We start from the raw sequence: 24,103 nt of genomic DNA on the forward strand, positions 1-24,103 counted from the left end.
CCCTGTTCAAAACTACATCTCTGGGAATGAGCAAAAAGTGAAGGATCCTCCTACTGTGTTGGCTCATAGTAAGGACTCTCAACCTGGTGGGTATTCCCAGGGATGCTGGATGATTGCAAAGAAATCAAGACCAGTCATGGGTTAAATGAGTTTAATAGTAGCCACATAACTCTAAAAGCAAAATTATAAATACCCTTCCCAGTTGATAGCTAAAATAATCTACATTATAGAAAGTGGGACCATTTTAATATGTTGGATATGATAAGTAGTTAGGCCTTCAAAAGTATTAAAACATCTTTGCCTAAGATACTACCCATTTGAAAGATTGTTACTTTAAAAATTGCTTATGCTCTAAATTTTTATTGCTTTTTATCACTTGAATTTAGTTATAATTTATAATTACTATAAGGTAACTCTTAAGAGAAAGGTTAACTATCTGCAGAGATGCCTGAGCGTCAGCCAGGGAGTAACTTAAATCCTGCAAGAATCTGACTCACTGAAGACTGTCAGCTGAATGAAGGCTTAAATTTCATGGTCTTGGGTGGGAGAGCTTTTTCATATTCTTTCCCCAGATGGAATAACAATCTGCCCTGAAAACAGGGAGTATTTTGGCATGATCTCTTCTTGCTTATTTGCCTTCCACTTTCCATAAAGCAGCTTCTGCCAAGCACCATACTTCAGACTCAACTTTTTTGCAAAAATATCAGACAAAGCACTGTCTTTAAGAACACAGGGAAAACACTAGGTCTGTTCTGAAAATCACTGTTGTGTGTGTTTGTATTTTTTTAGAGTTCACTGCATGCCTGGAATGAATAGACTGTGTTTCTCCCCAGAAGATCACAGATTAATATACAAGGTCAGGTTAAATAATGTCTAAGTTTGCTTTCCTATCCCTATACAGAAGCTATCCATTCCAAAACACACACACACACACACACACACACACACACACACACACAAACATTTTTACTTTTTTTTAATTTTTAATTTTTGTGCATATATAGTAGGTGTATATATCTGTGGAGTATATACAGACATACAATTCATAATCACATCATGGTAAATGGGTATGCAGCACCTCAAGCATTTATCCTTTATGTTACAAACAATCCTATTTTACTCTATAACTGCTTAAAAAAATACAATAAATTGTTGTTGACTGTAGTCACTCTGTTGTACTATCAAATACTAGCTCTTATTCTATCTAATTACATTTTTGTATACGCACTAAGTATCCCCCCCTTCCCTCCAAGCTATCCTTCCTAACCTCTGGAAACTGTTTTCTGTTGTCTATCTCCATAGTTTGTTTTAATTTTTAGCTCCCACAAAGAGTAGAACATATGAAGTTTATCTTTCTGTGAGTAACTTATTTCACTTAACATAATTATCTCCAGTTCCATCCATATTGTTGCAGATGACAGGATCTCATTCTTTTTTATGACTAAATAGTACTCCCTTACATATATGTACCACATTTTCTTAATCTATTCATCTTTTGATGGAAATTTAGATTGCTTCCAAATCCTGGCTGTTGTTAATAGTGCTGCAGTACACATGGGAGTGTAGATAACTCTTTGATACTCTGATTTTCTTTCTTTTGGTTATGTACTTAGCAGTGGGATTGCTAGATCATATGGTAGCTCTATTTTTAGACTTTTGAGGAGCCTTCAAACTGTTATCCATAGTGGCTGAACTAATTTACATTCCCACCAAAAAAGTACCAGGTTTCCCTTTACAATCTCACCAGCATTTGTTGTTGTCTTTTGGATAAAAAACATTTTAACTGGGGTGAGATAATATAATAGTTTTAATTTGCATTTCTCTGATGATCAGTGAGGTTGAGCAGCTTTTCATAGACCTGTTCATCATTTGTATGTCTTCTCTTGAGAAATGTATATTCAGATGTTTTGCATATTTTTAAATCAATTTGCTTATTTTTAAATCAGATTATTAGTTTTTTCCTGTAGAGTTGTTTGAGCTCCTTATATATTCTGGTTATTAATCCCTTGTCAGATGGATAGTTTGCAAATATTTCCTCCCATTCTGTGGGTCTCTTCACTTTGTTGATTGTTCTTTTGCTGTGCAGAAGCTTTTTAATTTGATGTGATCCCGTTTGTCCCATTTGTCCATGTTTGCTTTGGTTGTCTATGCTTGTAGGGCATTACTTAAGAAATTTTTACCCAGCCCAGTGTCCTAGAGACTTTCTTCAATGTTTTCTTTTAGTAGTTTTGTAGTTCAGAGTCTTAGACTTAAGTCTTTAATCCATTTTGGTTTGATTTTTGTATATGGCAAAGGAGGGGAGTCTAGTTCCTTTCTTTTGCAGATGGATATTCAGTTTTCCCAGCATCATTTATTAAGGAGACTACCTTTTCCCAATGTGTATACTTGGTGCCTTTATTGAAAATGAATTCACTGTAGATGTATGGATTTATTTCTGGGTTCAAAGCTGGTATTCTGGTTTTGTTCTTTTTGCTCAGGATACTTTTGTCTATTTTGAGTCTTGAAATTTCATATAAATTTTAGGATTTTTTTTTCTGTTTCTGTGAAGAACATCATTGATATTTGATAGCAATTGCATGGAATCTGTAGATTGCTTTGGGTAGTATGAACGTTTTAACAACATTGATTCTTTCAATTCATGAACATGGACTATGTTTCCATTTTTTTGTGTTAACTTTAATTTCTTCATCAATGTTTTATAGATGATAGATCATTGTGGAGATTATTGCAGAGTCTTTTGGTTTAGTTAATCCTAGGTACTGAATTTTATTTGTGCCTATTGTAAATGGGATTACTTTCTTGATTTCTTTTTCAGATTGTTCACTGTTGGCATGTAGAAATGCTACAGTTTTCGTATGTTAATTTTGTATCCTATAACTTTACTGAATTTATTTATCAGTTCTCATAGTGTTTTGGTGGTGTCTTTAGATTTTTCTAAATTCAAGATCATATTGTCTGCAAGTACGGTAATTCGGCTTCCTCCTTTCAAATTTCTTTTGTCTGATTTCTCTAGCAAGGACTTGCCATTTTATTAATATGTTGAATGCCGGTGGTGAAAGTAGGCATCCTTATCTTGCCCTGCATCTTGAAAGAAAAGCATTCAGTTGTACGCCATTCAGTATGATACCAGCTGTGAGTCTGTTGTATATTACTTTTATTGTGTTGAGGTATTTCGTTTTATTACCAATAGTTTTAGGATTTTTATCATTAAGAGGTGTTGAATTTTATCAAATGCCTATTCAGCATCAGTTGAAATGGTCATAGGATTTTTCTCCTTCCTGCCTGTCTTCCTTTTAGTAAGGGTGATTTTTTTTCTAGTAGTACGTTTTAACTTTTTGCTTTTTATTTTTTGAGTACCTTCTGTATGTTTTTGGATTTGAGATTACCAGGAGTCTTGTTTTTATAACTCATTACTTTAAACTGATTACAACTTAACACTGATTACATAAATAAACTAACAAGCAAAGGGAAAACTAATAAAAACACTACACACTAGCTTGTCCCCCCTTTAAAACTTTCTGTTGTCTTTATATCTTATTGTACTGTCTACATCTCAAAAAATAGTTGTAGTTATTATTTTTGATAAGTTTATCTTTAAGTCTTTCTCTCTAACATATGAGTTGTTTACATCCTACAATAACAGTTGTTTTTCTGTGTATTTACTAATACCGATGAGCTTTGTTCCTTCAGATGATTTCTTCTTGCTCATTGATATGCTTTTCTTTCAGACTGAAGAGACTTCTTCAGCATTTCTTGTAGGATAGGTCTGGTGTTGATGAAATCCCTCACCTTTTGTTTTTTATGGGAAAGTCTTGATTTTTCCACATTTGGAGAATATTTTTACATGATATACTAGTCTGAGATAAAAGTTTTTTCCCTTTAGCACTGTAAATATGTCTCCTGGCCTATAAGGTTTCAACTGAGAAGTCTGCTGCCAGACATATTGGAACTCCAGTGTATATTATTTCTTTCTTTTTAATTGCTGCTTTTTGAGTTCTTTCTTTGTCTTTGACCTTTGTGAGTTTGGGTGTTAAATGCCTTGAGGTAGTCTTCTTTGGGTTATATAACCTTCTTATACTTGAATATTGTTATCTTTCTCTAGCTTTGGGAAGGTCTCTTATTTTCCCTTTGAATAGACCCCCATCTCGCTCTCTTTTCTTTAAGGCCAATAACTCTTAGATTTGCCCTTTTGAGACTATTTTCTAAGTCTTATAGGAGTACCCCATTCTTACCATTTTTCTTTTGTCTTCTCTGTGTAATTTCAGGTAAGCTGTCTTCAAACTCACAGTTCTTTCTTCTGCTTCATCATTTGTGCTGTTAAAAGACTCTGATACATTCTTCAGTATGTCAGTTGCATTTTTTAACTCCAGAATTTTTGCTTGATTCTTTTAAATTATTTTAATCTCTTTGTTAAATTTATCTGATAGGATTCTGAACTCTTTCTGTGTGTTATTTTGAATTCCATTGAATTTCATCAAAACAGCTGTTTTGAATTCTCTGTCTAAAAGATCACATATCTCTGTCTCTCCAGGATTGGTCACTGATGCCTTATTTAGTTCATTTGGTGATGGTATGTTTTCCTGGATAGGCTTTATGCTTGTGGATGTTTGTTGTTGTCTGGACATTGAAGAGTTAGGTATTTATTGTAGTCTTGCAGCCTGGATTTTTTTGTACCTGTGCTTCTTGGAAAGGCTTTCCAGATGTTTGAAAAAACTTGGGTGTTGTGGTCTAAGTTTTTGGTCATTGCAGGAATGTCTGCATTAGGGAGCACTCTAAGCCCAGTAACACTGTGGCTCTTGCAGACATACCACCTTAGTAGTGTTGGATAATATCCAGAATAATTCTCTGGATTACCAGGCAGAGACCCTTTTTCTCTTCTCTTACATTCTCCCAAACAAACAGATTCATTCTCTCTCTCTCTCTCTCTCTCTCTCTCTCTCTCTCTCTGTGTGTGTGTGTGTGTGTGTGTGTGTGTGTGTGTGTGTGCCTGTCTATCTGTCTGTCTGTCTTTCTCTCTCTCTTGAGCTTCCTGGAGCTAGGGGAGGGTTAACACAATACCCCTGTGGCCACCACCACTGGGACTGCATAGAGTCACACCTGAAGCCAGCACAGCACTAGTCTGGCCCAAAGCCTGCAATAACCACAGCTTGGCTCCTGCCTATGTTTGCTCCAGGCACTAGGGCTGTATAATCAGCAGGTGGTAAAGCCATCTAGGCTTGTGTCCTTCCCTTCAGGGCAACTAGTTCCTCCTAGTCCTTGGAAGGTCTAGAAATGACATCTAGGAGCCAAGGCCTAGAATCAGAGATCTTAGGAATTTACCAACCCTCTATTCTACTGTGGGTGAGCTGGCACCCAGGGCACAAGACAAAGCCCTTCCCACTCTTTCTTTTCCTGTCCACAAGCAGAGGACTCTTTCCCGGTGGCCACCACTGCCCCAGTCCTGTGACAAATACTGGCTGGCTACTGTTGATGTTCCTTCAAGGCTTAGGGGCTCTTCAGTCAGCTTGTGGTGAATGCTGCCAGGCCTAGGAGTCTCCCTTCGGGGCAGTGGGCCCACCTCTAAGCCAAGGAAGGTCCAGAAATCACATCTAAGAGCCAAGGGCCAAGGCCTGGAATCAAGAACCCCAAGAGCTCCTTTGGTGCTTCACCCCACTGTGGCTAAGCTGGTACCTAAGCTGCTTTTTGGTTCTTATAAAGATGCTTTTTTGTGTGGAGAGTTGTTTAATTTGTTGTTCCTTTGGGAGGACAATTAGTGCAGGCTGCTATTCCGCCATCTGGCTCCACCTCCCTCTCTGTCCAAAAAGAAAATTTGAATTGCAAATGTGATACATCCAAAGAAAGTGTTCTTGAAATAAAAAATAATTGGTCTTAATTCTAAGGAAAGAACCAATATAGTAAAGTAAAAATGCATTTTTTTTCCAAAAGTTACTTGTTTGGTCACATATTATATTTTATTTAAATGAAATATCCAGAATAGGTAAGTACATAGAGATACAAAACATGTTAGTAGTTGCCAGGGAATGGAAATGTACAGAATGGAGCATGATTGCTTAATGGTACTGTTTTTAAGAGTTACTTTTGAGTACATTTGCAGTCTGGTATCTAAATAATTGAAATATTTGAAAGTCATGATTCCTCGAATAAAAACAGTGATTAACGTTTAATGATTTCAATGTTATGTGCATAAAAAAACCATAACCAGAGTAATAAATATACCCATTCTACCATTCTTATCAAATAATTGCTTAAATAAGTTTAAAAATTTTTCCTACTGACATGTTACTTAAAATGCTATTTATTTAGTTCTCAAGATTGTGCTTTCCCCAGATAATGCTTGATTTTGGTAATCTGAGTTTATGTCCCAAAGTAATATCTTGGGCATGCTACTTAACTTCCCGTAGACCTCAGTTTTCTTGACTGTGTGGTAGAAGAAATAATAGTATGTAGCTTGGGAGTTGGTTTTAAATGCTAAATGAGAGAACATGTAGAACACCTTCCCAGTGCTTGGTACATGGTCAGCCGTCAATAAATGAGAGCTCATCCTGTCATCTTCAGATTTCCTCTTCTGGAGCCAGCAGACTTGAGTTCTGACCTGGTTCATCCACCCAACTTGCAGGGGAAGCACTCAGTGCCCTTTGGTCCTCTCGTCCCATACATGGATATACAGTCTTCATGTGGTTGATACAAATATGAATGTGCTAATGCATCTTTACCAAAAGGAGAGGTAAAAGAAAAGAAGGATAATCCTGCCAGAGATGCATATGGCAAAGATCTGAAAGTGATCGAGACTGAGGGATTGCAGATTGGGCAATGCTTAATAGTGGCTCTAGAATACGTTCTTAGAGACTGTCCAGGATGTAGCCTTTTCATCCAGAAAAACAGCCATCTCATTCATAGGCTGATTGGTGACTGACTGGCAGATTTTATAAGATGACACAAACATCCTCCCCATTGTCCTGCCAAAACGTGGGGAAACTCTGCCTGGAAAAGTTATTTCTTTGAATCGAGCTTCTAAAAGGTCCCTGTTAGAATTCAAATACTTTACCTGGGTTGAATATCACATTGCATAATAGTTTCTCCAGAATAAGACCATTTTTCCTAAATATTTAGAAAAGAATTTTTCACTTCTTATCAATGATGCTGAAGTTGGCTGCCTAAGACTTCTTCCAGTGTGTTTCTTTATACCAACAAGTTCCTTTTTCTTTAGGAGAATGTTCTTTATTGTAACACTATTGTAGGAACTTTTATTTGTGGTAATGAAGGTATCTAAAGTAACTTTTAGGAATAGAGGCTTAGGAAAAACAAGGCAGAAGCAAGAACAATTTTTAAATCTAATTCCAGCCATGAAGCAAATGCCACAAAAGGGCACAGGAAGAAAATTTGTAAAGGGCTTATCTACCACTGTTGATCAAAGATTTATTCTGTTGTTAAGCAAACACCTTGTGAGCCAGATATTGTGCTAGGTACTCTGAATACAAAGATGAAGAAGCCCCATTCCCTGTTTTCAAAGAAACGCACAGCATTATGGAAGGCCAGGTTTCTATTTGGGCCTCCATAATGCCTTGTGATCTACCAAGAAGGATGAAACAATCCTTTCCTGTAGGAGTTTCTAGTTAGTGGCATATAGTTAGACAAATGAAGAGAGGATGACCATATGGTGCTGATAAATTCAAAGGAATTAGGATGGGCATTTAGAGGTTTGCATGGCCAGACACTTAATTCAGATTGCAAAGCAGCAGGATGGGAGGCGTAGTCCTGATTTAACTCTCGATCAAAAAGAGAGGTAAAAGAAAAGAAAGATAATCCTGCCAGGGATGTGTATGCAAAGATCTGAAAGTGATCAAAAGCAGGGGATTACGGATTGGACAGCATGCTTTCTCATTTAATCCAAGAGGAACCCTGGGAGTATGATAGGTGTGTATATTGTCCTCATTTTGTAGAATGTATTGAATCTTAAAGAGATCATGTGTTTTCAAAGCTCACACAGTCCAAATCGTGGCTGAAAACTGGCTGTGGGACTTGAATGCCCCTGTGATGTCCACTGTGTGTTGTCATACACTGCAGATGTGTTATACATAAGTAAAATAATAATAATAAACAAAATTAACCCAAGATATTCCCAGATCGAATCAAGCCAAAGAGACTAAACTTCTGAGTTTGTCTTGCAGTTAGTTGCCTTTTACTGTTACTTATGCTAGATTTTAAAGGCAGAGTAGGAAGTACACTTAGCGGGGAAGTGGAAGAAAGGTGAAAGTTTCCCCAGGCAGGGGAAACAAAGTGAGCAGATTTGGGATGAGATGTATGAGGTTGTGTAGCTCCTAATATAGGATGGGAAAGATTAGTTATTAAGGGCAAAGCTGAATAGTAGATTAAATCCAAATGATAGAAGTTTTTACTTAACACACAAAAAACACTGGAATTGATTCTGTAAGGAATGTGAAGCTATGGATGGTTTTTCATCAGAGGATTTGACATTTTAAGGTTTGTGTTTTTGAATGATAATTCAAAGATAAGAGAATAAAAGCTTAGATGTGTAAAATGGGAGTCAGGAAAACGACACAATCTGTTGTGTAAAGGGAGTCGAGGGGCCAGGATCCAAAGAAAGACAAAAACATAAAACAATTATTTTAAATCAAATACTAGTACTATTACGGTAATATACATTTTTAAGTTTTAAAGCTGTTTTTCTCCATAGCTCCTTGATTACTCTGTTAAAACTTTTGTTTTTTTTTTAAGACGGAGTCTCACTCTGTCGCCAGGCTGGAGTGCAGTGGAGCGATCTCAGCTCACTGCAACCTCTGCCTCCTGGGTTCAAAAGATTATCCTGCCTCAGACTCCTGTGTAGCTGGGACTACAGGCATATACAACCAGGCCCAGCTAACTTTTGTATTTTTTTTTTTTTTAGTAGAGATGAGGTTTGACCATGTTAGACAGGATGGTCTTGATCCTTTAACCTCATGATCCACCTGCCTTGGCCTCCCAAAAGGCTGAGATTACAGGCGTGAGCCACCACACCCAGCCTTAAAACTTATTTTTAATAGCAGGTATTATTTATTGATTCCTTACCATATTCCAGATATTTTGCTAAGGTTTTACATGTCTTTTTTAGTCCTCAGAAAATTATCTTTTATCTCTATTTTATACCTGAGGAAACTGAGGCCCGGGAAGGTTAAATAATTTGTTCACAATCCAACAACTAGTGATTGGTGGAATCTGAATTTGCAACCAGGCAGTCACTCCAAAGGCCACTTCTTAACTTGATCCTACTTACTCTTCCTGAATAGTGGCATTTTCTCAGAGCAGATCTTTTATATTAGAGAAAACTTATTTGTAATCTGTGATCAAGGAGAAACTGGCTGAGTTTCCTGGATTATTTTGCCATTTTTAATATGTGCAAGAAAAATGTTATCAAATAAATGTAAATTAAATGGTCCAGACAAGAGTTTACTTTCTAATAAATCAATTTTTCTTTATTTTCCATTGCATCAGAAGCTATTATTAAATCACATCTTGTGTGCATTTATTTTTGAGAGGTTGCTTTCAAATCTTATTTTATTTATTATCTTTTTTTTTTTTTTTGAGACAAGATCTCACTCTCGTCACCTAGACTGGAGTGCAATGGTGCGATCTCAGCTCACTGCAACCTTTGCTTCCTGGATTCAAGCAATTCTCCTGCCTCAGCTTCCTGGGTAGTTGAGATTACAGCAACCTGCCACAGTGCCCAGCTAATTTTTATATTTTTTTGGTAGAGACGGGGTTTCACCATGTTGGCCAGGCTGGTCTCAAACTCTTGACCTCAGGTGATCCACCCGCTTCAGCCTCTCAAAATGCTGGGATTACAGGCCTGAGCCACCGTGCCTGGACCCGGATTTCCAGCTTTAAAACTGTGCAGAAACAATCTTCCGATGCCATTTTTTTCTTTTTTTAAAAAAAATCACTCAAACCAATAATTAGAACAAAAACCAGAAAGGTACAGTCCATCTTTGAGGAAACTGGGAGATGTCTGTAACTCTAAGCCATGATGCATAAAGATGGAAGTAGATGGAGAAAAGTTCAATGACTTAACCAAATAAGAGAACAATACTAAAGTAAGCAAACTGAGCTGCCCCAGTCCCCCAGAACATACTTTGTAAGATGGAAGAGTTCTAAAAAATAGCAGGTGTATGAACATGTATATTAAGTACACTTAACCAGAAGCCCTCACTCTTTCTCAGTGTAGTCAACATACCTTGCATCCCTCTCTGACAGAGACTCTGGGATACTAGGTAGAGAATAGAGGAGGGATAGCTGTACATTTAATTCTATCTAAGACAAAAGAATGTCTGCAATGTGTCAGTAAGACCGTCAGCAACCTTCTCCTACCCATACCAGAATACTTACCAAGCATATTTATATCCTTCTCTAGAAAAATAGAGATACCCCAGAGGAAAAAAGATTCTACAAATAGTAACATTTGGAAGAGGCCAAAAAAATGCCCACTGGGCACTTGATGATGCAGTAAAACTCCCAGTGCACAAGTTTCAGCCATGCATGTGGAGCTTCCTGTCACCTTTCTAGCATCTCATTCTTGTGTATGAATTGGGACAGGGATCAGTGCAGGAGTCTGAGGATACTACACTTACCGATGTTTAATCACATTCTTTATGTGTATTTCTTTAATAATATTTAAATATTTAATTTAAAATAAGGTTATATTTGCAGAGATGCATTTAAGTTTAAAATGAAGAAGAACAAGCAAAGGGAAAGGGGAACAAGAGGAGAGGCAGAATACAAAGGAAATACAGCAGCACTTAGAAAATTTTATAGATAATTTAAGTTTTCTTCTGAAATCCAGTATTGAATTAGTGCAAAAATCTGAAAGTCGGGCTGGGCGCGGTGGCTCAAGCCTGTAATCCCAGCACTTTGGGAGGCCGAGGCGGGTGGATCACAAGGTCGAGAGATCGAGACCATCCTGGTCAACATGGTGAAACCCCGTCTCTACTAAAAATACAAAAAATTAGCTGGGCATGGTGGCACGTGCCTGTTATCCCAGCTACTCAGGAGGCTGAGGCAGGAGAATTGCCTGAACCCAGGAGGCGGAGGTTGCGGTGAGCCGAGATTGCGCCATTGCACTCCAGCCTGGGTAACAAGAGCCAAAACTCCGTCTCAAAAAAAAAAAAAAAAAAATCTGAAAGTCAATTACAAAATTCATTTTATATCATCATTACTGATTCCATGCAGAAATGTTTATTCTAGTTTTAAAAGTTAGTATTCTGTACCATTTAATAGCCAGTGTAATTTGTTGACAAATACTGAAATTTATACATTACCAGCAGTCTCAGATATTGTTACCTTTTAAAATGATCATCTGTTAACCAGTATTACCTAATAAGGCAATCAAAATGTCATCTGTTGCTTAGGTAACAGCAAACTACCATGACTCATGTTGTGAGATGGTCAAAGACCTTATCACACTTTATGGGTAACAAACTCGTGATGTTTTCATATATGCCTGATCACAGTGTTTATGATACCTAAAAGTTCATGCCTTAAAATTAGAGACAAGAACAGTGAAGTTAGATTGTTTAATCCTGTATATCTTAATGTTCTAAAATTTTCTGGCTGTTAAATAAGTTTATCATTATGCTAGTAATATATGTGCACCATTTTTATTATATTCATTTATTTCCACTGCCCAACTAAAGAGGATGGATGAATTTTAAAAACTTCCAAAAACTTGGTAGCATTTTTTAATCTTTCTCTCTTCTTCTTTTCTTTCTCTCTGTCTTACACACACACACACACACACACACACACACACACACATACCCACGCATGCACACACACACACATACATCCATGCACACACACACATCATGAAGAGCAAGCTTTGGAATGAAATATACCTGGGTCCAAAAATTTTGAACAAATTATTGGCTTTCTTTATATATAAAATTATTATTATCACATCTACTTTGGAGGTATGTTGTGATATGTAAGTAAGATAGTGTATTTAGCACTTAGGTAATTAATAATTACTTAAGTAATTACATAGGTAATTAATAGTAGTTAAGTAATTACCTAGGTAATTAATAGTAGTGATTATTATTATCCTAACCTGACAGTTTATGAAAGAGGTAGGAAATCTGAAGGTAGGAAAGCCTTCAAAATGTAATACTCTGGACTTCTTTGGAAATGCAGGAATGTAGCTCCAAGCAAGGTTCATGCTAGTAGGAAAGTCTTTGCATCCAATTGTATCCTAGTAAAGTGTAATAAGATAAAAGAAATCTCTAGAAATTGCCTCAAAATTCCCTTCTAGATAAGAAAATACCACAATATTTTCTCAATAATGAGGAACTGCTACAGGAGTTCAAAGTGATTTGTGCTCATTAATATTAGAGTACAATACAGAATTGCAGGTAACTGTGAAAACTGCACTCCCATGGTCTTTTTTTCTAAATAGTTTGATATATCTGGTATACTGAATTTAAGCATATTTGAGAGGCCTGAACATTTAGTTGTTATATAATATGGTTCTAAGAAATATGCTCATGAGAGATTGGAAAGTATAGAGTATCTATTGTAATCTGAAAATAGGAATTTAGAGGACGGAAGATTTCATAGTAAGCAGGATATTTCAAAGTAGTAATACTTCAGAAAAACCTGGACTTCATAGTAAAATTACTCCCCAACATCTCATTCAATTGGTTTCAGTTAATGCTTAATTCATGGATGAATGTCATAAGTCTCGTAAGTCATGCTCACCATTGAATGATAAGAGAAAGGGAAATCACATTTTAGGGTGCGCACAATCTACCTGTATGCCACTGACATGTTCTAAGTGTTGCCCAAGTTGTATCGGGGCACCAGGCGTGGTATGAGACAGACTTTAGGCATTATTTTGGGCTCTTTTTTTTCTATTAATATTTACTTGTGTTTTGGGGGAAAATTATATCAGTATATTAAACCTATTTACAGAATAAATATAAAGTTACCTCTTAAATTTAGTTTTTTTTAAAAAAAGTAGGTCAATGAAGAAAAATTTGAATTCATGGTATAAATGGAATGCTAATATGGAAAAAATTATGGAGGTGATGTTATGACTGAAATTTCAGTAACATCTAACTACATAATCGTTTGATTCAACAAAAACTCTACAGATGGATGACCCGATGGACATATATATCTGTGGTACAGTCTATCGAAATGTGGTAACAACTGGAAAGTAAAAAATCCATACATTATACAATTCAGTACAACAGGGAAATACTGAGGCATACTCGCAGCTTCTGGATCAAAAGCATGGGCCACATGGTTCCTAAGTGAAGTCTCCCCATATTCAGGCCTCTTCATCAGCCTGCATGCCATCATATGCTTGTGTGCTAACAGGAATTTGGAGGGAAGTGCCGTTATCTTTTCCATTTTGGGAAGCTTTTCAGAGGGAAAACTACAGGATGCTTAGATCACAAAAGATTCCTTCGGAGATGTTCATGTGAAAGCTGCCTTACAGTGGAGAAAACGCTGTAATATCGAATACATACTACTTGTTTTTATTTATTCTGTCACTACCCTAAACATTCGGAGAAGAAGCAAAATTTAAATGTAAATCTCAATGCCCTTCAACATAGTGCATCTTTCTTTCTCTGTAATGGCAACCTTGATGTACCAATCCAAAGGCTTTGAGTATTCTGGTTAGTTCCGTACATTATCAGATTCCCCATTTAACTTTGTTTTTGCAGGGGCAGAGGAACAATTTATTAGTCGTTACAGGACTATTATGCAGTATGTGGTAGATGCCCAATAAATGTGTTGGGTTTTCAGAAAAATATTCTTGGAAGATACAGAATGTTGGCCAAGTAAGCAAGGAAGAGCACATGAAGCTGCGCTAACCTCTTGTGTGTGTGTGTGACAGAGAAGAGAGTAGCATCAGGCTAAATCATCTCACTGGGACACGGAACTGGAGGACAGTAGAACACAGGCTGATTATTTCTGGAGAGTTGAAAACTCAACATTCAGACATTACATTCTCTGATCATTGTCATTTTCTTTCTGAAATGGCAGAAGCTATTTGGTAGACCTTATGTGGAGAGAACAATGTTTTGAATAAATAGTAGTTGCTTAATTTTACTTGGTTTGTTTTTGTTCTGGCTTTTCCCACATTAAAATTCCAACGAGAAAAAAATTAAACCTCTTTCTCTAAGTCCCCTCTCCCCTAAAAATGATTAGTCTCACAAACCTTTTAAGTTTCTAAAAAATGGGTGATTAGTTAACCTGCTTTAAAATGCCAGCAATAAACTAGACATGGGACAGTGCTAAGAAAGTGTGAATGTCCTCCAGCAGTCATAAGAAAACTGAAAAGTTTAAGGGAATAACTATGTGGAAAGCAATTTATTGGCATTTACCATAAGAGGCCTCAGAATCACTGAAAGAAGACTAAGTCACAAATGCACCTTGAAGTGTGACCAGAGGAGCAGATGAAGGGTTTGTTGTAAGAAGCAGCCACAGCCTCTGGCAGATGCCTTCCTACATTAATTTTCCAAGTTGTTTGGGTGGGTCACAACTGCACTCCAACATCCTGTCTGCAAATGCTAAATAAATACCAAGTTCACGTCAGACTAGAGAACCAACGTACTAACTAATGTCATTTAAGCAATCAGAATGCTTACATTATTTTCACTTGGTAATTCACATCCAGAATAATTGAAGTATATATGCTCTGTGCAGATGTTCAGAGAGATAGTCAGGGTGATCAACCGTTCCTTCTGTTAGGAGCAATTGGAATCAGCTCAGATTATATCCACTGTAACAGAAAAGATTTTGTTTTCTATTTAGGAGGTGGAACAGGTTTTGGCCTTCAGAATAATAAGAGATACTGACAAGATACAAAGCTTCATTCCTTACTGAAGAGCTGTTAAGGATTAGCAAACCCAGAGTCTTTGTGTGTAGAGATGAATGAAATTTGCATATTATTATTTTAAAAAAATAAAGTTTAGAAAACATTGTGCAAGGGAACAGCCTTAATACGTGCAGCCACTTGTCCGGGAATAATACATTAGATTTTTCAGTTTAAAATTCCAGCACATCCTGATCCAAGGGTGCCTGTTATACTCTGCTGAATTTTTAAGAGGTAATTTACATCTCTACAACCAACTCCAAAGCATGACATTTCATTACATCCGCTCAAAATGAACAGCTGCTAAGTCAAGTTCTGTCAACTTTTCTTCTAAAGATAAATTTTAGTTTTAGTGCTTTGTGAGGTACTTTTTTTTAAATGACTTTTATAAAATTCATTTGTTTATTAGGTAAATAATGACAAGGGGTGTGTTCCTTATAAAGGTGCTCATGGAATGTTACTCAGAATAACACAGACACCTCATTTCCTAGAGAAGGAAATGGTTTTATAAGTTTTGTGAGGTCTCTTGTCTGCTTGGCGGGTTTACAGTGCTGGTCTCTGGAGCTGATCCGCCCCTTTGCTTTGTAAGTCTCAGCAATTGACGAGACTGGGCGCTGGGTTGTTCTTTTTTTTTTTTTTTTTTTTTTTTTTTTTTTCCTTTCTCACTGCCCTGCGGTGTTTTGAACTGCCGTCTTACAGACGTCATACAGCCCTTGAGGAATAGTTTCTGCCTGGTGAGATTGAATGATAGTTCTCATTCACAAAGCCCTGGATTCTAAGCAGGGACACACAGAAATTACTTTTGCAGGTAAATCAGCCCACCCAACCGAAGTGTAGAGAGCTTTGTTCCTTGGCTGACTTCTGTGCTCCATGGAGAAGAGTGTTTTCCTGTGCTTGTCCTGAGGTGGAACTTCCTTGACAGCTCTCCCGTGTTACCGTGCCTCCCGGTCATTTTCTTTTCTTTTCTCTCTACCTGCGCACTTTCAGTGTTAGAAACCTTTAAATCAGTTATTATGGAATTGCAAAAAAGAGATCAAGTGACTCTTTCACTATGCTGGTTTCCCTTGTGACCCAGACGAAGAATCAATTCAGAATTCAGTGCCTCCCTTGGCATTGCAAGACAGAACAGAAACTGTCACTTCCTAACAGCCTAGTCCTGGAGTAAATTCAGTATGAAGGAAAAAAGTGCTCCTGCGTGTTAGAACGTTGCCCATGAGCTGGACCGAGGACAGGAAAATCGGATTTCTTCAAGCAGCCTCCCCTTGGAAATGGAATATATTTAAAATCTTCTTTGCAGACAGTTGAAATGTATTAATCAGAATAAGCGAAGACTTATTTTCCTTTTTATTTTTTTTTTCAAAATGAGCATTATTATGAAGCCAAGATCCCGATCTACAAGTTCCCTAAGGACTGCAGAGGCAGTTTGGTAACGTGCTTTTCTCTCATGCTTCTCCCCTTTTCTCTTTTAAGATTGACATACTTCTTGAGTATTTAGTAATTAGTGTGATGTTGAGGCTTTGTGAAAGAAGGCAGTACAGGCGACTCTTTTATTCTTTATTTTGTTCCCAAACTCATGCACTTTAAACTGGTGCTGACATTTTTTTTTTTTTTTAACTCCCCGTGGACTGTAACAATGTATCTGATGATAATTTTTAAAGGAGGAAAGAAACTTGCAAATTATGTTGGGAGTTTTGAAAATGAAAACTTGTCATTTTTCAGTGTCTGAATCAGTTGCTTGTTTTCTTATCTTCTTTGCTTGCTGCAAGTGGGCTGGTGGTTGACCGGCTTTGCCCTTGCCTTTAGAAGCTATACCCTCATTTTTAGCACAGATGTGTTAGAAATTAATAATGTTATTTATATTTAAACAAACTTGAATTTAATTATATGACTAAATGTTTATCAAGTTGCTTATCAGTCATCTCTTATGTTTTATTTTATTAGAAATGCTCCTTAGTAATTATAGTTTTGTTAATTTTAATGGTTTTACCCTGATGAAAAATATGTCAGTTTCCATTTATTCTAATGTTTATTCCATTATTTCCCCAGTGCTGATTTGATATGCTCATACATATAGCATGACCCTTAAGGAGTATTTTTGCAACAAAGTAAGTTTTGTTTCTGGAATAGGTATTTACAGAATACTTTTATGGCTATTTTAAGGGTTAGTCTTATTTTGTTTTTCTTAGTGATTGATTATAAATAACTAAGCTCACCTCTTTGAAATGGAAATAATCATACTTCAGATTGGAGAAATAAGAGCAATGATTGAAGCGAGATGGTTGAGATAGGAAGAAAACAGGCAAGCAAAATATGCATTATCATGTGAGCAGGCAAACACACATGTAAATACTCAGATTATTTACATCAGGAAATTAGCCTATGTTTTTGTGGCTGGGTTAGCTTTTGCTGTTATTGTAGTGTTTTATAGTCGACGAGAAGCAAGAATTGCCCCATCTGCAGTATTTCTGTGAGTTTTAATAAATTATAGATGAAGATTTTCTCTCTTACGTTACTTGCCATTTCTTATAACACGTGCAATGAATTATTCCTTGAGTTTACTGAAAGCAGAGTTTGCATCTGCAAATAAATTTGGAGGGTTCTTCTTTTTCTTCAAACAATAAATACTAGAAAATCCTTAAAATCCTTTTATGAGTTACCATAGCTAATATGTCACCAACATGAGTAATCAGAATTTATAACATACGTGAATTTTACTCATTTATAATTTATAACCTTCCTATGTGGAAAGATGATATAATATTTAACAAATAGTGATTAACCAAACTATTTCTTTTTTTATCTAAACTGCCAGGATACTTATTTTCAAATTCAGGGTTCAATTGGAAATAATTTGTTCATTTCAGGGGATGAGTAACATTGACACTCTTTACCCCTCTGGATTTTCATAGTCTATTTTTATCCATAATTATTCTATTTTATTGTTTTAAATTATTTGAGATATTTTCATAAGTTGGGCCACAATTCAAAATGCATTTTTAAACATATTGATTTGTGAATGTGTATATTGTTCCATTTAACTTTAAATATTCTGCATAGAGTTGGGGACAGAATGTATTTTTGTGTAAGAAATTTCTATATATGAATGATTCTTGGATTTGACTGCACACTTTAGAAATCTCTCCAGTTATTAATCTTACATCTGACTTAATCATGTAACTGCTTGGGTATATCACTGCAGCTTCTGAATAATTTGGTGGTCTGAGGGTATAATCAGCTGTGATTACAGTTTTACCATTTTATTATCCTTTTATCAGTCCAATATTATACATACCTATTATATTTAATTATATGTAAAAATATAGATTATAGATTTAGTATACAGAGAAAATACATGTTTGTGTGTATGTATACATATACACATACACAAACACACATTTACTTGAGTATTAAAAAATATGAAAGGGCCTCTCTTCCTGTGCCTCTGTACATAAAGGCCACAGGCCTCAAATTGCTCAGGGGACAGTGTTTTCTTACCAGTGTTCCTGTCCACATTTCCCAGCCATCACCCTACCCTCATTCCTTTTCAATTGACTTCCCATGAGAGAGACCTACTACTTTGCCATATATCTCTTTTTCAGATGTTAATTTGTTTTCAGGTTGATCCTCAAAATACTTTGTTCCTGGGAACCATCTTTCTGGCTTTACCATCTTCACTCTGATTACATAAATCTATTTTGTGTTCTGTTGGTCTACTTTCTCCAAATCTTTCTACTGTCCTCTGGGATTCCCCAAAGCCAAACACTACCTTTGGAAGCTTGTTGTACTGTGTAAGAATCCAATGCTTTGGTTTACTTCTTTACCTTTTTCTATTTGTTTCTCTCCAAGTATCATAAAAAGCAGTCCATACTAACTTGTTCTTATAGCCTTAATTAAATTGCTATGGGATATTCACATTTTAAATGGGATTTATTGGCAATCTTGTATTTTATACCGTTCCTCTTATTAAAGGTCAGCCTTATTATTAAAATTTTATGAATTTCAAGGCAAAATAAAAATAACCTTAAAATTAATCCATTTGTCTCTTTGTAACATAGACATATTAATAACATAGACGAATTAATCTATTTGTCTCTTTGTAACGTGTCACAAATTTAGAGTTTATATAATAAAGCCATATACTAGGTTGCTTTTATTTAATGAGCAGTTATTTGTATGCCCAGTTCTAGCAGAAAGTGATTATAGTATTTATTCATAAGCATTCTTTAAAAAAGTGTGCATGCATGAAGTTGAAAAAAAACTTTATATATATATATATATATATATATATATATATATATATATTCTTATTCTCAAAGTTAATAAAATTAGCAAATTCATTGATCGTGGAATTGTTTGCCTTCTATTTTAGTTGTTTCAGTCAACAATATTCCACCTCCAAATTCTGTGTAACAGAAGAATCATGTAGTGACCTTTCCATAAATATTTGAGTTTTACATGTCTTAAATTCAGATTGAGTCAGTGGTTGTATACTATGATAATATTAACTTACATATTCCTTGATATCTTTTTAACACTTCACTGTTTATAAACATTTCCCAGGGATACTTCTCATTAACGTAATTAAGACTTGTGATTTAGTTTAAGTAAAACATTATTAGTCTTCCAAATATAAATATAAAGAAAAATTTGGTCATGAAAGTGGACTCTGTTCTTTCCTGCTGTCAGAACAAAGCTTTAGGATTTGTGTGTTACATGTAAGATCATTCATTATGTAAGCTGGAAAAAAAGAGATGCTACTCTTCAAAATACGACTGTCGTTGTTTTTAAAGCAAATTTTAAAATTGGTTATTGCATATATAATAATACTTATACTTTTCATTATAAGTATTATTATTTAATAAGTATACATGTAATACTTAGGTTTATAGATGTAGAAAAAATTCTGGATGACTCTGTACCAAGCTTTTAGTAGTGGATACCTTTTAAGGGTAGAAAAAAAATGGTAGGAGTGAAAGTAGGGAGGACGGTGTCTCTTTTCTTCACTGTATTTGCATATTGTATGTTGTTTTCATCAATAAAGTGTTATATATGAAAGTTTAAAATATTAAAAATATAACTACTATATGTATTAGCAAGCTCATCTTTATATATGCAGATATCTATATATCCATTAAACAACAATTTGCTCAGGGTATAAAATATGCAAATAAGCATTCAGTACTGGGTGGATACAATTAAAGTTGTGGCTCTGACCAATGGAGGATTATAATTTTTTTATTACCTCTTTTCTCTTAAGGTTGTAAAAATCTAGGCTGGCTTAGCATTCTTATTTTGGCCTCATGATCACAGTGGAAAGCATTTGTATAAGCTAAAATGTCCAGTTTTATAATTGAGAATAAAAAAGATGGAATAACATTGATTAATATGTTGGAAGGAAAATAAATGATTAATGCCATTGTTCCATCCTGTTATTCTCATTTTCAACTTACCTTACATATCTTAAATAGCTGTAAATACTATTTCTGTACTCTGCTTTTCATTTAACATATCATTATTTTTCTATTTTTGGCCAGGCACCGTAGCTCAGGCCTACTTAGAATCCCCGCAATTTGGGAGGCCGAGGCAGGCAAATCGCTTGAGGCCAGGAGTTTGATACCAGCCTGGCCAAAATGACGCAACCCTGTCTCTACTAAAATTTCAAAAATTAGCCAGGCTTGGTTGTGCATGCCTGTAATCCCAGCTTCTTGGGAGGGTGAGGCATGAGAATTGCTTGAATCCAGGAGATGGAGGTTGTAGTGAGCTGAGACCGTACCACTGCACATGCCTGGATGACAAAGCAAGACTGTCTCAAAAAAAAATCTATTGTTTAATAATACTTCCAGCTTTCATTTTATTGACTGTGTTTTATGAATGAGAGCTCTGCCAATAATTTTACATATAATGTATTATTTAGTTCTTATTACAACATCGAAAAGAAGGAGTTGTTAATCCAGATTTTACAGGTGAGAAAATGATTCTGTGAGATGAAATAACTTGGGCAAGGTCATAGGCTGGGGTAACCCAAGTCTGTCTACCTCAAAGACCATGCTTTGTTACTTCAGCATATTACCTCCCTCTACTGTCTATATAATTTATCTTTTTTAATGGCTTTAATACTGTTCATGTTGTGAATATTTCTAAATGCATTACAACATTTGGCAGTTGTCTTTTCAGAATTATGGTAGCCTATGAAATTTAGGGTTGACATTGTTGATTGTTGAAAAACAGCTTTTTGAAAGATTCTTGTACTTGTAGCTTGAAAGCCATTATATTCTCTACTGGTAGCAAATAAGGTCCTCTGGTCTTTATAACAGGGAATAAAGAGCAAAAGATCAATGCCACACAATTTTGAATAGATTATCTTTCCAATTACATTAGCAAATTGTTCTGTTCTCTGCAAGCTCTATAAGGCTTCAGGTTGAAACAAGTACTACATCTCAGTTTTTGTATGAAGTTTTAGATCAGCTTTGAAAAAAGTGCCCAATCTTCCTTTCTATTTCTTTTGTCTTAGAAATTTTTATAAATAGGCAAACAAATGGAATCCTCTTATTTTCTTCCTGTGCAATACATATTATGATCTGGTTTAGGTACGTGACTACTGTTGAAATGGGTTCAGAGTTTTGACAATGAGATAAACTTTTTTTGGTTCTAGTACCCAAGATAGTGGCACATCTGTTATGAAATAGACTTAAAGCCACACAGCTTTTAGAAGTGATTAAGGTACATTGAAATATTTGACATATTTAAAACATAACTAGAAAAATCAACATAGATTTTCTTAGAAGCCTTTTCAGAGGTGATCCAGTATCTCAAAAGATAATATAGGGGTTGAAGGTATATTTGAAAATGGACAGAAGTAATGTGCACTTCAGCCACCAAATGTCTCCAGGGATTGGTGCCTACAGGAAGGGCTGGGGTTCTGCCTGGGGCACGATAAGAGCAAGCCTGGGTAAGACAAATATAACTGTGTACAGGTAACTAACTAATGTGAACCTGTGCCAGTGATATGTCTCAGCTTTCAAATTGCGTACTTCTTTGTCAAGTTTGACCTAAATTAGAAAGCATTTCAAAAGTATGGAAAGTAGGAAGAATGCCAGAACCTATGGATGCAGTTTCTTAGCATGACAGGGGAAACCTTGTGATTATTATCTGTCCTAAGCTTTCTAAGGGGGTTGGCTCTCTAAGGAACATCCTGGGTGACAGCTGAGGATATGAATTAGAGAAGCCAGCAGAAGGCTGAACTGCTCTTCAGAATAAGAGTTAGAAAAACACAAGGGAATATTTCAAGAGGAAAGTCGGGGAAGTGCAGCAAGAAAAAAGAGATTATGGAGAGACTGATACGGAAGAACTCCAGCCCACTTTGGACTAAGCAGCTATCATCTAGCACCCTACTCTGTTTAATGACATTGAAAACTTCTGAGCAAAAGCTGCCATTAATGAAACTCAGTGTAGAGGACATTTTCCCACTGATCTCAGCCCTAAGAATTTCTGCCATAGGACAAAGGGAGTCAGCTGCAAGTCCTTCCATTTCTCTGCTACACGTGAGAAAAAACAAGAAATTAGAAAACTAGAAACTAGGTGTAGACTGTATGCACAGAAAGGATTGCAGCTTCCAAAGCTTCCTTATAGGAAGCAGTCCTGAGGTTTTCATCCCACACGGGAAGTTTTCTTTATATCTAGTACAAATCTTCCTTGCTTAAATTTTAACCCATTTCCTCTTAGTTGTCAGTAGATACAATGCGAGTGAATCAATAGATAAACCAATTCTCCTTTATGGCCTTTGAAAACTGCTAGTGAATGACTTCTTGATTTTTTTTTCCATTTCATATTGCAAAATATTAATTCTAAATTGTAAAATAGATGGCACCAGTGTGACTTGTTAAAAGAAATGTTTCATTAAAAATAATTTCAGTATGTAATTGTTTTCAGACTTCTTAGAGAAAAGTGTTCCCGTTGTACCTAATTCTCTTTCTTGTTGAAAATACATCCAAGATGAGAAATTGAGCTTTTTAATGAACTTGCATGAGATATTCATATATATGCGGAAAAGAGAAAACAATAATTCCTAACATTCATGATGTCATTCCATTGCAGTGTGGCACAGAGTTTCTTCTTTGTGTCAAAGAATTTATATGACATACCATTTTACTTAGGATAAATTACTATAAAATGTGTCCATTTTTAACCAATGGCATTCGAACATAGGATAGGTCACTGCCGGCTGTGATTTTTGCTCTAACACTGCAACTTTGTTATAGAACAGCAAGTAACTGATTGGCAGCTGGATCACCAGCTAGTTGGAGACAGCAGCTCCGAGGTCTATACTCATAGTTGGAGTCATAACCTTAGTAACGATGATAGCCACGATATGAGCATCTACTCTTTGACAGACAATGAACTTAGTGCTCTATACAGTTGAACTCATTTCGTCTTCAGATCAACTGTATGAATTAACACTGAAGTCACTAAATTTGTCAAATTATAGTGCTGCAGAAAAGTCCTGGTCTGTCGAATCTACATCCCATGTTTGTTGTTGTTGCTGTTGTTCTTCTTATTATTATTGTTTTGTTTGTTTTTCTATCTAAACTGCTTTGGCCACACATAGTTGTGCTTCATGATATTAGAAAAGTAATCAACTGGCTGCTACTTACACCTTTCCTTCCTGTCCTAGATTGTTGAAATTTCTTCTTTTTATCTTACGTATATCAAGAACATATTTGTCTTTGGCATTTGTCTGCCTTTTCCCCCAAGATTTGTATACAAGCCTCCAACCATGAGCCCTTAGAGATATATCAAGAAATGGAACATGGACTTTAACACAGCTCCATCCCTTAGAGATCTAGCTAGTTCCTGACTCATTCAGCTTACTGACTCTGTCTTCCTCTGGTCAGACTATAAATTGCACCGTTTTCTTCCTCTCTGGCGTTTGACCAGTTAGTAGCACCATAAAGTCTTTGAAATAAAAGAGACCACAGAGAATAACCTATAATCTGATTTTCCCCACTTCTAACCCCAATGTGGAGCTGGAAACGTTTTGCTAGTCTTTAACATTTCCAGTCAAGTAGGGCCAAGAAACACTGTTAAAAACAATGTCAGTGCTTACATGGTAAAAAGATTTGTTGAAGAATATATATATATACACACATATATATACATATATATACACACATATATTTATATACACACACAAACACACACATGTATATGTATATATGTGTGTGTGTGTTTGTG

At 35.9% G+C, this 24,103-nt stretch overlaps 1 protein-coding gene across 7 annotated transcripts in view; it reads left to right on the plus strand.

Annotated features, from left to right (window-relative positions):
- The window catches only part of PDE4D (phosphodiesterase 4D), a 1,196,841-nt gene that overhangs the window by 867,351 nt on the left and 305,387 nt on the right, over nucleotides 1–24,103 (plus strand). The window contains exon 1 of one of the 7 annotated variants that reach the window (XM_010336595.3): nucleotides 879–16,298. The exons of the other annotated variants lie outside the window; for them this stretch is intronic. Coding sequence (XP_010334897.1) covers nucleotides 16,234–16,298 — 65 coding nt within the window. The 5' untranslated portion in view covers nucleotides 879–16,233. Of the gene's footprint in view, nucleotides 1–878; nucleotides 16,299–24,103 lie in introns of those variants that run through there. 7 annotated transcript variants of the gene reach the window in all.

This window comes from Saimiri boliviensis, chromosome 1 (genome assembly GCF_048565385.1).
Source record: "Saimiri boliviensis isolate mSaiBol1 chromosome 1, mSaiBol1.pri, whole genome shotgun sequence".
In the NCBI taxonomy this organism is placed as follows: Eukaryota; Metazoa; Chordata; class Mammalia; order Primates; family Cebidae; genus Saimiri; species Saimiri boliviensis.